Consider the following 16,322-nt stretch of genomic DNA (forward strand, 5'->3'; position numbering starts at 1 on the left):
GTAAAACTTAATTATAAAAAAAAAAGGGGGGGGTATTATGCATGGATTCATTGTTTAAAAAAAAAAAAAATAGCCTTTCCTATTTCCTGGTTTTTGACTTAAACCTGCGTGAGGAAGTGACTCCACTGTGACCAGAAAGAGACAAGGCTTAAGCAAAATTGCCTAGGCTGGGACTCTAAAGCCTCAGAGTACTGGATCTCCAACTCACTGCAGTGCTGGATTCCTCCAGATTTCTCATTATGCAAAATGATGCATTTTACTTGTAGACTAAACTATTGTTATTTGGATATTCTCTTATTTGACGCTGAAAGATTCTGAACTAATAAACCCACCCGCAGGAATAGGAATGGACAAATGTTTCTTAAGCACTTTATTAGCTTCATTTTTAAAAATTATACCAACCCATAAACCAAAATATAATGTTTCATACCTCATCAGTAATGTTACTATATCTGACCTTTATTGGGAGAGAAAAAAAAAAAATTCCAGAAAACTACATACATAGAGGAACTGATCAGAGAGAAAAAAGAAAATATTTCTGCCATTTTAACCTGCAAATAGAACTGGAAGAGTGCTAAAACAAGAACCTGTGATAATTTAGAAATAAAAATATGCTCTTAAAAAGCACCCATGCCACAAATTTCCAAATGAAAATCTGGGACCTGTTAGTAAAAAGCACTCAATTTCCCCCATGGCATAATCAAAATATTACTGCACAATCATCTGTATGTGCAGCCAAATAGAACAGGGAACTACTCTATTTAATGCTTCTCGAGTACATTTATTTCAATAACTCTGTCACATTTGGAGGACATACACAACTGTGCCCTGTTAAGGTTCCTACTGTCATTTTATTCTGAATTTTCCCAAATCAGGTGTGTTGGGACCTGCTCAGAGAACTAACAGGAAATGAGTTATTTATACAGCTGCCAATTTTCTAAAACAGTAGTGGTGCCTGGAGATGACATTGAGGGACTTAAGCACCCAGGCCACAATATCCATGAGCCCCTGATACAAACCCCGACTCTAGAAAATGCAGTCTGAATTCAGCCCACACCCACATCTCCTATATACCAAATCAAAGAACCCTTGCCCTCCTAAGGATATACTGTTTTATAAATTAAAATCAATTTGTGAGATTATGCCGATCCCCCTTGCTCACAGGCATTCTGATAAGCTCTCAGAGAGAAAGGGAAGGAGTTAGAGGAATTGCATGTACTTGACCGGAGGAGTTTCCAGCGCAAATGCAAATCACCCATTACAGGCATCTTGGTATAAAAAATCAGGTGAGGATCTCTGCTTGAAGTTCCTTTCAAGTCTTTGAGTCTACCTGTGCTTACCCATTTGCCTACTACCAGTTTGAGTTTCCTTCAGAAAGAAAAGGTAACCCTTGAGAGAAACAGAAAGTCAATATAACATGATTTTGATGCTGCTTCTTCAGCTTCATTGGGCTGGATTTGAACTGTAAGTGCTGAATGGAAAATGGTTATCTTGTGCTTTTGTTTTGTTTCGAACACCTGAAGAAAAAAAAAAAAAAAAAGACTTTTTCAAACCCATTCATGTTAGCAATCACTATTGCTTTTCCTGCCACTCTTTTATTTTTCCAATACTTTTATCTTTTCCTGCCTACCTCTTTATTTTTCCAATACTTGTGAGCTTTAGCTTCCTGCAACCAAAACTTCCATTTTCTCAATATCAAGTACAGTTTTCCTACAATATGTTAAACACTAAAGTCACCTGCAGTACATGATTCTTAATTATCAGTGGCATAAAACAAATACTGAGCTCCAACTGGCATAGTTTTAATTATTCATTCCAATGGACTTATAATTTTTGTCCCTTACCACTAGCATTAGCAGTTTATCTTCTGCAATGTTAAATTGGTGCTCTGTTGATCTGTTTTATAATTTTCCAATCACAGGTGATCAACTGTGGTTTTTTCCCAGGAGGACTTCATTTGATAATATTTAACGAGATGCACATATTTAAAATTGCATGACAATCGTAAACATTACCGTAAGCAGTTTTCAAAACTGTGAGAGCTTAGCTGGGTACAGTAGTGCATACCTACAATCCAAGAAACTAGGAAGACTGAGGCAGGAGGATCACAAGTTCAAAGCCAGCCTCAGCAACTTTTACCAAGACCCTAATCAACTAAGCAAGACCCTGCCTCAAAATAAAAAAATAATAATAATAATAATAATAAAATAAAAATAAAAAGAGCTGTGTATGGGGTTCAGTGTTTAAGCACCCCTGGGTACCAGAGGGTACAAAAAATTGTGAGGGTTTAAAAAGAAAAGGCATTTGAACTTGAATTAACCCACTGACTCAGACCCTCTTTTCACTGCTCTGAGTGTGATAAGAAAAAGCTTAATCCCTTGAAACCAAGAGGATTTAGTACCAGGTTTTTGCTTGTCTGTTTGTTTTTGTTGTTGTTGTTGTTGTTATTGTTTTACTAAACAGGCGAAAGAAAGAAAGAAAGAAATTCTAACAGTAACATTTATTGACTGATTGCGAGTGAAGTAAATGTTCACATCCCTCACACCAAATAAAAATTCCTTAAAATGTAGACAAAAGAGATTCCAGACAAATGGGGCCTCCCACCCTAATTCCCTCTACCCTTCTTGTTCTTCTTTTGTTACAGACCCTAAGTAAGGAAGTCAGTGCTTATTTGCATGGGTGATGAAAGCATCAGTGTTGATTTGCAGTTGAGTGACCTGCTGTAAGACATTTAAGCCTCCTAGAATTATATACACAGTTTACTACTTCCAGAATTTCTGGAGTCTGTTCTCTGTCTACCTAGATAGTAGTATAGTACAGTATCAAATAACTTAGATAAACCAAAAGGAACCACATAATATCCTTTTGATTCTTAACAGGGAAATGACTTGATTGATTTCCACCTATGAGCAACATATTAAAAAGTCTGAGCACTGGGGGACATCAGCAAGTTCTAGAAAATAATTCAGTGTGTCCTCAGTAATTCAAGAAAAGGGAAAGAAATATGGTTTGTATTCTTCCCCTTTTTTCACTTACTAATGCATTCCCTGATGGGTGTCCCCATGACATTATTGTTTGGTCTGCAATCAGCTTATCTGGCTGAGTTACAGGAAAGATGGAGTGCAGCATGTAGTTTCCCGGTACTCTGCAGCAAACAAAGGCTGTCAGCCTCACTACCGCCGACACTGACTCTCTCATGCTCCAAGAAGTTCAGTTGCATCCTTTTAGTTAAAACTTGCAATAAAACAGATTAATCACTGTAATCACTTTTAACCACAGGGAAATGCTATGAGAGAACAAAAGAATAAACTGTCATAAATTTTACCAGGTTTGGGGAAGATAAAGTCCATTTTCTGTTTTCAAATGCCTTTTATTTTTGATAAAAATCTTTACTACCAGCTACACACAGCCTTAGACAATACCAATGGTGTGGTGTTTAAAAACAAAAATAGGGAAACAAAAAAATTAAAACCTAAAGCAGAAAATGTTAAAACCTACACGGTTAAAGTGATCTTATCTGGATTACCAAAATACTGAGCTAATGTTTTGCTCCACAAGAGACATATTTGCTGTTTGTATTACCTGCCAATCCTCTTTTCTCCTTCTACCCCACCAGGTGCTTTGGGAGGGGGTAAGAAGTGAAGAAGATGATCAGACCAAATCTATTTTATTTTTTGAACCAGTTTAATATACAAGGAAATGGACCCCAGACATCCACACAATTGAGATCCAAAGAAAGACAGTGGAATTTCCCTAAAAGATAAGGTGGACACAAGAAAGGTGAACTCTGAGCATGAGGAGACAGCCAATCCAAGGTGTGGTTTGCTTTGTGGGGGCACAGATTAACAATCTGTGATTGCAATCTTGTAATCTGTGATTACATAATTTGATAAGGTAGAGTGCAAAGCACTATGGGTGTATTCAGAAATGAAGGACAGTTCATTCTTGGTAACAGTAAGGAAAACCCTGTGTCCTGCCTCAATCACTTCAATGTTCCCACTGCTGAGGATCTCTTGCTCAGCAGTGACACAAGGAATCTCAGTGACTCCAGATGCTCCTCCAACAAAAGCTTATCTTGTACAGCAATCAAGAACACTTGCAATTATGATCAGTCTGCCTGATGGGGTTTGAGGGCTCTCGGAGCTTTGAAGAAGAAAAATCAGTAGCTAAGGAAAAAAATCACAGTGACTTGAGTAAAACAAAATGTGAACTTTCTGTGACACAGCAAAAACTTTTCTATCTTTCCCCTCAAGGCCATTGCTAGATGTTATTCACAAGACATGGTGAATGAAAATGTCATTGATTCTGGAAATTTTGATCACAAACCATTTGAAGCACCGTCACTTTTCTGTTTATAAATTACTTGTAAAAGGTATTTCCTGTGCAGATGGCAAGAATGGCAGCAAGTATCTTCTTTCGATGGCAGAGTGGCAAGAATTTAATTTCTGTTTGAGATGACCTTCGTGAGGGTTTGCAATATGATGTGTTAGAACACAGACTATCACACTTGGGTATGCACAGCTTCAATACAAGATGAAGCTGCAAATGTCGTCATGAGTTGAGTAGAAATAGCAGTTGGTTTTATAAAAAAAAAAAATGGTTCATTTAATACTGTGCCTAATGTCAGAATTGATGCATAAATAAAATGCATCTTCTTCTCTCCCCTTTGCAAGATAAATGCATGTGATATAACAGCACACTGGGAGACCCACCTTAAATTTCCTCCATAGTAGGAAAAATCTTCCTTCTGCCCAAATGAGAGATTTGACTCTGCTAATGAGCAGTGAAAGAAGTAGTCTCTAAAGTGGGGTGCTTACATGCCAGAGAATACTTGGGCAATTCTTTGGAAGGTAGGATGAAAATAGTCCAGCTTCTACTTCTATATTTTTATTACTGTATGCCTTCAAAACTCGCTTTTGTCTATATTTTATGATGTATATGTTAGTACAGTTCACGCACACAATTTAAAAATTAGTAAATATAAATTATGTTTATATGAGCATCAAATAAGTGCATTCTTAAAAAAAAAATTTGGATACCACTTGCCTCAAGAAGTAAAGAGAGAAAGGAAAAGGAAGTCGTAAATTGCAATGCTAGCATGCTCCAACCCAAGGAATCCCTTTTCCAGCAGCAACTTCTAGGCCAAGAGAAGGTCTGAGAACAATCTGTGAACTTCCAAGTCAGGAGGAGAAAGAATGCAGGCCTCTCAGCTTCCCTAGATACATCTGCTCTTGGGAGATAATTACTCTAACACAAATGATACTTTGGCCTACAAATGAGCTGAAGAAAATCATCAATCTATTTCTGTGTCAGGTAGAACTTGGTGGGTCCTGTACAGACTATTAATTTCATGGACAATAAGCAACGGGGGAAGCAGATAAATCATTAGCACAGTGAAGAGCAGATCCAATGAATTCCTACCAAATCTCTTACTTTCCTTTTCTTACACAGAACAAAATGACAAAGTATTTATGTCCTGCTGTTTTTGATATCTCTGTTTATCTCATTAGAGGAAAAATGCTTCTGAAATCACAAGGACATATTTTATTTCAAGTCTCAAGAACTCAATCCCAAATGATTTATACAAGTTAACATCATGCGCTACAGAATGATAATCTTCACATTTCTAAAATCCGATCATTTTTAATTTCATAAAAACAAAACACTAGAACATTAATATTCCTTTTGCCTATTGCAGTCAGTATATAATGTTAGAATTTGATTTACATGCACAAAGTACATGTATTTGAAAGGTAAAGTTGTTTTTAATTTAAAAAATTCAAGTTGAAGCGAGTAGAACAGTTGGAACTTCCAATATAATTTTAATAACTCTGATTCCTGTTCAAAATTGATTTCTCCAAAGTTCTACATGATGTATTCACAAGTCTTATTAATTTTTTTTTGTTAAAGTCAGTGCTTTCAGTAACTGAAAGAAGCATCACATAATATTCCCACAGAATCTCTTTCCATCTTCCTATCTTACTATACATCCAATAGTTGAAACACATTTTTGTATACTTGGAACAGAATGGCTGAGAGTCCCCCAAAGGGCACAGCACTCCATTACTTTGCACTAGATTTTCTGTCATTTACTTCACCAGTACTATCAACCTTCCCCAAGTGCTCTCTGCTTCCGTCAGGTAATCTTCCACAAACTACCTGAAGTAGTTACTATGTAATCTACTACAAAATACAAACTCCACTACTTGAAATAAACTCTTAGGTAGGCATTTTGACCTTTTTTGTTCATGCTACATGAATCTCATATACCTGGATCAATACTTGACATTCCAGTATCTATTTATTGGGTGAATAAAGGAGAATGAATGAATGAATGAATGAATGAATGAATGAATGAATGAATGAAGAATCTATCGTTAGGTCACCTCCTCTAATTGCCTGGGACCCTTACATACATCATGACAAACCCACTTGCCTTACAAGCTTTTTATGACTTTTATACAAAAAGGTTTCTGTCAAACCTCCCCCACAGTCCTGATGGCACAGGGATGCCAAAACCGCTAAGCTTTAAGTCCATCTGTTCACGTTCCTACCACAAGGCTCCCCCAGCTATTCCAGACTTCTTATGGTTGGGTGGAAGATGACTTCATTTCACATTCTCAGAGCCAGTTCTTTGACTGGCACATCTTCCTTAGTGCCGAAAGTTAGCCAGTACTGCAAGAAGGGTATATCTGGAAGATTAATTTAGATTCAAACACAACAGAATCCTATATGTGTAGCCCAAACCTTCCTGGTATTACCTTGCCCGTAATAAGTTTCCATGGACATTTTATTGAGTTGGATAGTGAACTACAGAATTACAGTGTGAACCAATTATCTCTAAAGCATTTGATAAATTCTCATGTCATTCTGGTGTGCAAGATAATGAAGTGTGGATTGGTGAATACAGTGCTATAAAGAGAACTTACTACCAGAAAAACAACTGTCCTCAAACTATACTGGTGAGTTGACTATTATTCTTCGTTAGCCTAGTGGAACACCATAAGGTTCTCATCTTGGTTCTTAAAGAATGTGTCAATAATTTTACCTCCCTTCTTGTTGAAGGTTCTAGTTAGAGGTCCAACCTTAGACACTTCCAAGGTCTGGGATAAATAGAAATTATAATGAGAGGGTAAAAAATCAAAATGTAATGATTCTCCCAAATGTTAGCTCCATTAAGATCAATGCTTTTCTGACTCATGTGACTTCTTGTAAGTAGATTAAGACTATAGGGCCTATACATATTTCTAAACTAATCTCTCATTGCTCTTATAGTATTTTCTCTCTTATAGATCTCTCAGATATTTAAGCATACTTGCCTCCAGTAATAAGAAATGCAAATAATCCTGATGGTGAGAATGTTTTCCATATTTTCCTCTCTGCAGCCTTAACCTACCCACCTCCTGGCTTTGCCCTGTGGGACCACAGAGAAAAAGGCTGACTTCTTTTCCTCAACAGCTCCCTAAACCTGCCAAGCAGAACTTATACCCCTCTCCCATTCTTCCCCATTCTTTTGAGTCAACTTATCAAAAAATTAAAACTTCTATAGGATGTTAGGATTTATAAACAAAGTAATTCAGAGAGGAAAATAAGAAAAGAACTTGGGCTCTAGTTTTCCAAAGTTTTAAATAAGATATAATGTCAGTTCCTAGGGTTTTTTAAAACCTTTATTTTATTTATTTGTTTTTATGTGGTGCTGAGGATTGAACCCAGTACCTCACACATGCTAGGCAAGGGCTCTACCACTGAACCACAACCCCAACCCTCAGATTCTAGTTTTTTATGGCTCATTTAGGGAATTCCTACCACTGCTACTAATGTCAGATACCTGAACGAAGGTAATAACATTTATCCAATACAAGTAAGTGCTAAAATCATCTGAGGTAGGGAAATATTGATGACACTCTCAAATTATGCAGAGAATCAGGATTTTAAAGCTGTTGATGTCATCCATTCGTTTTCCATATGATGAAACTGAGAACCAGAAGAGTTACATAACCAACCCACAGTAGGGTAGTAGCAAAGTACTGTTAAAAGTACCTAAGACATTGATGACTTTCTCCCAAACAACAAACTTTGATTCTATAACAGACCTGTGTCACCCTGTCCTCCAAACTCCTCATTTCTTAATAGTGCCAACACATTAGCCTTCCCGAAAGTTAAATTTACTTTGTTATGATTACAACAATGATAAATGTTAGAACTATAAAATTCTCTAAAAACTAGTCGGCCTTCCTAACAGGAAGGACAATGAAACTGAAGGCCATCCTTGCTCCTGGCTTGGACACTAGTGGGAGAACAAACTACAATTTAGCAACAGAGCCAGGGAGTGACTCTGTATCTTCTGATCACAACCTCAGACTCTTCAGTGGTCTCCACAAAGGATCAGCCAACACCATCAGTACAAATCTGAGATTGTTTTCATCTGGAAGATGCATTCATGACTAGAAAATTCTAGCTCTTTTAACTAGTATGTGAGTTCTGTCTTATGGAAGTGCTGGACTGGACAACCTTCTGTCAGGATTGTAGAAGGGAGGTAGGACAATGGGAGAAAGGTTGGATTATTGACCTCTAAAGTTCTTCCACTTCTAAGATCATTTGATTCTGGACTGTCCAGGAGCTAGAAACATCAGCTAGTGAGGGCATTTCCAGAAGTGTTCTGCAGTGCCTTGTGGGAGTCCCTCTCCTGCTGGGGGTTGGACTCTATCCTGCTGGTTCAGACATTACACTCTACCCAAATTACATGCAATCAAATACTCTAGGCGTAGAAAGAGCGTAAGGAAATGCAGTTCTGTCATTTCCAAAGACAGACTACACGGCTTCGTTTTCAAAATTGCTTTGCCTAAATGAGCATTCCATAACTGAGCCTCCAAATTCAGCTTTTACAGTTTGTTCATGTACTACGCTACTATCAGGCTCAATCATGCAGCATCTCCATGAGGAGAAACCAGAGATGGATGCAAGTTAGGAAAGCAAGAAAAGGGTGCACTTTCCAAAGGAAGATTACTATGTCAGATCCTCCCCAAATTGCTGGACTCCTTCCAGGTACAGACAGTTTGGATGGCAGTCCCCAGCTGGGTTAGCCATGGGAAGGAGGAAGTTGACATGTTTGAGAAATGAAGAATATGCCAACGAACAAGACTCGGAAAGCCAACACATTATTAACCTCCTTTCTATGTAATTCCATTTGAAGCTGTAATTTAATGTACATCTGTTCATTGGCTTTCCTGAATGGCTACTAAATATTAAAAATGTACTGACATTGGGCTTTTTTCTTCTTTGAAATAATGAGTCCAAAGGAAGAAGATATATATCTATATCTATATCTATATATATAGATATAGATATATACTTTTTTTTTCCAGAGGGGAAAATAAATCTGTTAGGGGTTGAGTTCTGAAAGTTAAAGGATTGTCACATTAAATATTTTTGAGTGGAATTACAAAAAAAAAAAAAAAAAAGAAGAAGAAGAAGAAGAATTCAAACTATCTGATTACATGCATGGGAACCAGGTGTTGCATAGATTTCCAAAAAGCAAACTCAGGCCCAGATAACAAAACAATAAAAATATCCTTCTTTAAAAAATGTCACAATGTAAGAGAGAGTGATACATACAGACTTCATGCCCACATCTGGGCTCTCCACTTTACAGGACTTGGCTATTTTCTCTCCTCAGCTTCTATCTGGTCCTGAGGAGGGTAGGGATGGGGGGGGGGAGAATTGGTGCAGGTGGGTCATTATCAGGAAGACTGAAAACCATAGGTGTCCTATCTGCCTTTAGCTGCCTCCGCTAGTGAATTGCTGGTATGTGAAGTCCAGTCCATAAAAGCCCTGCACTCCAGGTGTTTGGAGGAAGGTTCTGGGGCCTCCTTAGCTCCCCATGAGCCCACCAGGGTGGGGTGCCCACATCAGTTCAGTTTGACACCAACATTCGTGCATCCAAGAGAAAGCCCTTTTCCCTCCTCTCTGAGGTTTGCACTACTTTTCTTCCAAAGGGTATTTCTTCCAAAAGGAAAGCACAACTTGAAGGAAGGAGCCCAGTGTGTGTGCGGGGGGATCGAGTCTTTTTGACTGTTGCCCTCACAGGGAGGCGCGTCAAGAAAACCCACACATGCTTCCTAAGTCAGGCAGGTGTAGCACAGGGAAGGACGAGAGGGAAAGAACAGGGCCAGAGGCAGGGAAAAGCAGGAAAGGGGACAGGCGTGGGGTAGAGCGCAGACTTGGAAAGGGAAATGGGAAGGGCAGGATGAGGAAGATAGAGGGATCGTGAACAAAAAGAAGAGGGAGAGAAAGAGAGAAGCCGGGGAGAAAGAAAGGGAAAGGGATGGGGAAAGGAGGCGGCGGGGACCGATGAAAGAATGCGCCGGGCAGCGGAGCGCGGAGCCGCGGCGGGGAGGTGGCCGCGGGGACCGGCGCGCCCCTGGGAAGCCACGAGCTGCGCTCCACGCGCGGCCGCCGGGACGCGGGGCGTCCGCCGCTCACCTTTCAGGATGAGGGTGTCGATGTCCCGGTCGATGCCCAGGAAGTAGCACTTCCTCCAGAGGCCCGAGTAGGTGGCGAAGAGTGGCCGACCGCACTCGGCGTCTAGCCCGCCGAGCCCCAGCAGCGAACGCCAGGACTCGGGGTCGGCGCGCCCGGGGCCGCCCGGGAGCAGCCGGCGCCCCAGGGGGGGCGAGTCCCGCAGGGGCAGGTGCGACAGCGGCATCAGCCGGTTCTTCTGGTCCGGGGGGTCGGCGCCCGCGCGGCTGCGCTCGCAGCTCTCCTTGTGGCGCCGGGGGTCGGTCTCGTACCAGTGGTCGGTGAAGATGGCCGTGACGAGCAGCCCCAGGGAGCAGAGGCTGAGGCCGAGGCTGAGCGCCGTGACGAGCGCCCGCGGCTCCATGGCTTCCCGCCCCGCCGCAGCCGCCGGTGGGCTCGCGCGCCGCCGCCAGACACAATGCACTTGGCCTCGGCTCTCCTCGCGGCCCTCCCTCCCTCCCTCTTCCCCCACCTGCCCCCCACCTCCCTCCCACGGCCTCCCCGCCCCGCTCGCTCCGCTCCCCGCGCCCGGCTCTCCTTCCCGCGCCCTCCGCCCCCTCCCCGGCCCCAGGCTCGGCGCCCTCCCCGCGCCGCTCGCACTTTCCTGCCCACCTCCTCCGCTCCAGCCCCCTCTCCTCACTCCGGGCGCCCCACGCCGTCACTCCCCTCGCCCCTCGCCCTACCTCCAGGTCCAGCCGTCCGCCCTTCTCTCTAGAGAGCTCGCTCGCCTTTTCAATCCCTCCCCGCCGTCCTCACTTTTCTCCCTCTCATCTTCCTCTCTCCTCTTAACCCTGTCTCTACTTTTCCCCTTACTTTTCTCCAACCGGTCCTGTCGCTCTTTCCCCCACTCCTGTTGTCCCTCTGCTTCCCGGATCCGTGTTTCTTTATATCCCTGCCCTGGACTCGATGCCTCTCTCCACCTACCCCTGAGCACACCATCTCGCGTCCTCTCCCCCTCCAATGACCTTAAAAGACATTCACCAACATCAGACTCAGTCTTGTCACTTGTCCAAGTTGATTTTGATCACTGTCCCGTTTTGTACCCTGGGCTGTGCGGCAGTGTTTAAATCTCTGGAATCTTGATCTGCAGCGGTGGACCCTTCTGCTGCCCGAAGCGTGCAGCCTCTTAGACCCCCTGCCAGCTCCCTCTGTCTCGGCTCTATCCCTCTCAGCCTTTCATTATGTAAGCTCAGACCCTCCTCTGAAAGAAGACACCCAGTGTCCCTGAAGTGACAGAATGAGGGCCAGAGATTTTTCTCCCACTTCATTTCAGCCAGCTCTGAAATGGACTTCTTTTTCGTTGACCACCTCCACCGCCCCCTTCTCCCGGGAGTAACAAGCCTCTTGGAATTTCTAGAAAAGCATAGGATCGATAAGTCCTGGCAATGGCACCTGCGCTGTGAAGTGATTATTGCCTTTGAATAAAGAAATCCCCCCGTAATAAATCAAAGTAATGATTTTTCTCCTGTGCAAGTTTCTCTCATGGGCTGAGAGGGTCAACAACAAAGTCGTGCTACACACCAAAGTCAACATCTGAGCTCTCCCGTTCTTCCAGGGCACTCGGTAGTCACAGATGTTAATTCCAAAAATGGCAGGCAAATTCTCATTTTCTGAAATGAAGAGAAACATTAGGACCCAGGGTATCTAAGAGTTAATGGTGTATGTATATAATCTGTACAACAGAGGTGCAAAACCCTTGTGCCACTCAGTGCCCTTGGGGCCATGTCAGAGACAGGAAACCATGCTGCTGGAACCCAGGGATGGCAATTCTTCTGCTCTGATGCTATGAAATATTAATGATCAAGAGATTATGAGGCATTCATTAGATGCTAAATGTCATTACTCCATGATTTAATGGGACTTATTAATTAGTGCCCCACATCAATTGGTATTAATGTGATTTATATATTTCCTCTAGAATGACATCTTTAAAGGTGGTATTGAGAATCATGCTGGGATTTATTTTCATTGCTGTTTGTGCTCAGCATCTTCAGACAGTATTTTTCCAATGAAGAGCATGTGCCTCTTCTGAGCTGTTCAGTTCACAGATAGATCCCTTAAGCAAATCTTTCAGTCATATCAGACCCCTGTGCCCGTTTCTGCTGACCTGACAATGTGAATTATTGCTTGGATTTTCTCACAGCTTCAGCAAGAACTATGGTGAGCTCTAGTCTAATTAAGGAAGACAAAGAATTATAATTTTAGTGTTCCTCTCACCTATAAGCTTTCCCTTAACAGGAAACACTAAGCTCATCAAAGGAGTCTTATCTGGATTTGCACAAAAATGATGAGACTTAGGAGCTTTCTTTTATTTGTATTCCATGATATGTGTAAAATCCTAGATCTTTATGGATACGCAGAGAGAATACCTCGAACTATAAGTCCACAGTTGACATCTAAAATTAGGTCATGTTTCTTTATTTTAAAAAATGCTTCTTGAAATAAAGTCATTACAAGTTATTACAAGCCTTGAGAGTCCCAAGGGATGTCAAGCCTTTAGCATGCCCTCATCCCCTCTCAATCTTTACCTGGTGTTCTACAAGAAATATTCAGTCACATTTCAGATCATCTTCACACAATAACTCTGTTCCCAACTGGAGCTACAGAGAAGAAAACCTCTCATTCAGGCACTGCCATTTAACATAAAAGGACATACTGTTCTGCCTCATTTTCCTAGCCAGAACTCCTTGATCGTACCCTTCCCAGAAAATAGCATTATCCTTGAAGTTCATTTACGTCTCTGTTTAAGACCAGTCTCAGCATATAATCCAAAGGTTACTATATGATGGATTGCCCTAGACAGTTTTTCATAAAAAATGTCACACATTACAAATATGGGCCAGCAGTATGTAATGAGAGCGCTGCCTCTGCTGGTGCAGCATTAACGGTGTCGGCGGGGATGTGACATATGATGTGTACACAGGCTCCGCTACAGCAACTGCACATTTGCTCCATCCACATTTGAAAATTTTCTTTTTTGGATATTTCCAACAAAGAGCTATCACCCACTAACCTCTGCTCTGTGAGGAGAGTGAGACATACAAAGATGAATAAATGGCTCCCATCTTCAAGTTGCTCCCAATCTGGTGGCAAGAAAAAAAGACACCTAGAATAAGAGGCAAGTGCTGTAGCAGAAATAGGAACAAAGTGTTGAGGGAACATGGACAATGGAAAGACTAATTAACTGCCTGGGGGAGTCAGGCAGGCTGCATAGAGACTTTTGAGTTAGTTCTCAAAGGATGAGTTAAACTTTGCCAAGAGGCTCATACCAAAGATATTAACATTGCAGTCAGGCTACACCTCTTTGCTTTTATGTCTGCCTCGTACATCTGAAGGCTTCGATATTTGGGGACACCATAAAATAAGTATTTTTCTACATTTTTAAGTCATAGTGTTGAAAGAGTCTAGTGACTTACTACAAGCTAGATACTTGCAGATGAGTGGAAGCAGAAGTCTAAGTCAGAATATAGTCAGTCGTTTAGCCTGGCATGGAGTCAAGAAAATGGGAGATCAGATATCCAGCCAGTACTATGTGCTATAACTTCGACATTTTCAAACTTTGCTTGTTATTCATTCGTCTTAAATTTCTTTTTGCCATCTCCAGATCAAATACCCCAGAGCATCCCTCTGAAAACAATCATGTCCTAAAATGTCAGGGAAAGAGCCAGAAAGTTTTCACCTAGGTGTCTCACTATAGTGATCTCAACATGTCCCAAACTAAACTCTCCTATGTCCCTATGGTCTAGCTGCCCCTTCCCACTTCTTTTTCTCTGCTGTTGACAAGTCACGTAAGTCTGTCAAACTCAGTATTTTGCAATTATATAAATTATAGAGATTTTTTCCTTTGACATGTCTTCTATATCCACTCCTTCTTTGTACATTTCAATGGTTTGCAATTGCCATGCCTCTAGTACCTCACGTCTGGATTAATACTTCAGCTTCCTTCATGGCCCCCATGATTCCAGGACCAACTCCCTGTAGTCATCACGGACAGTGTTTCCAGATGCATCTTCCTCAAATATTACTTTTATTATGTCATCTTTCAGCCTCCAACTCTCTAGGATAGAGATGATGATACACTATGTTACTCTAGAGTCCTTCTTTGTTACTGTCAGTATTCCCATAGCATTTAAACATTACAAATGATGTGCTGGCTGGCCATGTTTAAATGTTTAGAAAACAAAATACTTTTGCCATCTCCAAACACATTTACCATAATATCTAAGTGCTTTATGACATTTATTATATTTCTCATATTTCTCTTTACAGTCAGAAGTTCTTTAAATATTTCCTTATAAAAAGGCACATGCACACGCACACACACACACACACACACACACACACACACATGATCTCCAGGTATCCCAGAGCTATGAAAATGATTTATTGACATGCCTATGCTAAGCTAACCATGCTAACCATGAATATTCTAAGACTTTCACCCTTTGTCCCAATGTCAAGGTTCAAAGCAATATCCTTCCTAATTTCAAATATTTGGATCCCACTATGGTGCCTACGTAGTTTAACCAAAACCATGCACTGGTTTTCATAAAGAGTGAGGGTTTTTTTCCCCCCTTAGTAATATCATACATTGTTTTTTTCAGCATTTAAAGTAAGGATATAGTCAATTAGATTTTTGATATACAATATGACATTTCTGCAAATACTTGAAGTATCTATATTAAAGTCAGCACTCTAAAATGTTTTATTGTTTTTCTAAAGCAATTTTATTTTAATTCACCGACATACACCGAGCACCTCCAATGTAAGCTATCATGCTAGGCCCCTGCTGGATTGTACAAAGATGAACGAAACATGGTCTAATGTCCTTAGGGAGCTAAGGTTAGTAGGGGGGTGGGGAGGAACAGAAAAGCAAAAGGCCATGCAGAAGGACAGCCTGGATGAGTGCTATCACAGAGGAACAAACAAGATGCAACAGGAAACTCTAGTACAGTGAGTTTGGTTTCCATTGGGAAGAACATGGGCAAGCCAAGTGGAATAGATGCTATCTCAGGCAGGCCCTGGAGGAAAAGGAGTGTTTTCTGCATGTGTCAACTCAGTCCAGGACAAAGCCAAAAGTGAATTTTAGAAGTAGCTCCTACACCATGGTGCTCTTCTCCACCCCCACGCACGTGGTAAGTCATCCTGGCAGTGCCATTTTGTCACTTACTAGATGCCTGGAACCATAAAATACCACAAAATCCCTGAAATAGATGGTGCCTGATAAGTTTCTCATTTCCCCGACACACCGCAGAATGTCACCATTCTTTTTCACATTCCTGGATTAAGCTGTTTCCTTTTTGGATCCTTTAAGCACATATGGTGGGGGAAAAAAAGTGTTCAAAGAAACCCATAACCATGTTCAGTCCCACTCAAAGTGTGATGTGTTAGCAGATGGTAGCTCATTAATTGCCATACCTAACTGTATTCACCACCTCATCTGTGTGTGCAGATAGCTGGGGTTTAGAAGTTAGGTTCAATCAGGCTCCTTCAGGCTACGTTTGGCAACCAAAGCAAAGCTGGATAGAACTGAAATACCCAGTGCCTGTGGTTCACAACCACCCGTGATGCAGTTCGCGGTGAACAGAAATGCCAGCCCTTCCAGGCGTCTCCCCTTTCTCTTACCAGAATCTGGGGAATGCACACATGGGTACTAAAGCCAGTCAGAAAATTCCAGCCCCACTGCTCTACCTGAGCCAGTTGCCCAAACACCTAAGTTCTGAACAACAGAGATCAACATCTACCTCCTAGGATGCATGACTCACCATCATCACATGCTACAGACATCCTTCCCACATCCGTCC

General features: G+C 41.6%; 1 protein-coding gene across 2 annotated transcripts in view; it reads right to left on the minus strand.

The window, feature by feature from the left end:
* Window positions 1–10,963, minus strand: part of TMEM178A (transmembrane protein 178A) — a 62,295-nt gene extending 51,332 nt beyond the window's left edge. Inside the window, exon 1 of one of the 2 annotated variants that reach the window (XM_079109906.1) lies at window positions 10,483–10,963. In XM_079109906.1, the coding sequence (XP_078966032.1) occupies window positions 10,483–10,882 (400 nt within the window). In that variant the 5' untranslated portion in view covers window positions 10,883–10,963. The remainder of the gene's footprint in view (window positions 1–10,482) is intronic. The other variant, XM_079109907.1, reaches the window with a different exon arrangement.
* Window positions 10,964–16,322: the final 5,359 nt, after the last annotated feature.

The sequence above is a fragment of the Sciurus vulgaris genome (genome assembly GCF_902686455.1).
Source record: "Sciurus vulgaris genome assembly, chromosome: 14".
Lineage (NCBI taxonomy): Eukaryota > Metazoa > Chordata > Mammalia > Rodentia > Sciuridae > Sciurus > Sciurus vulgaris.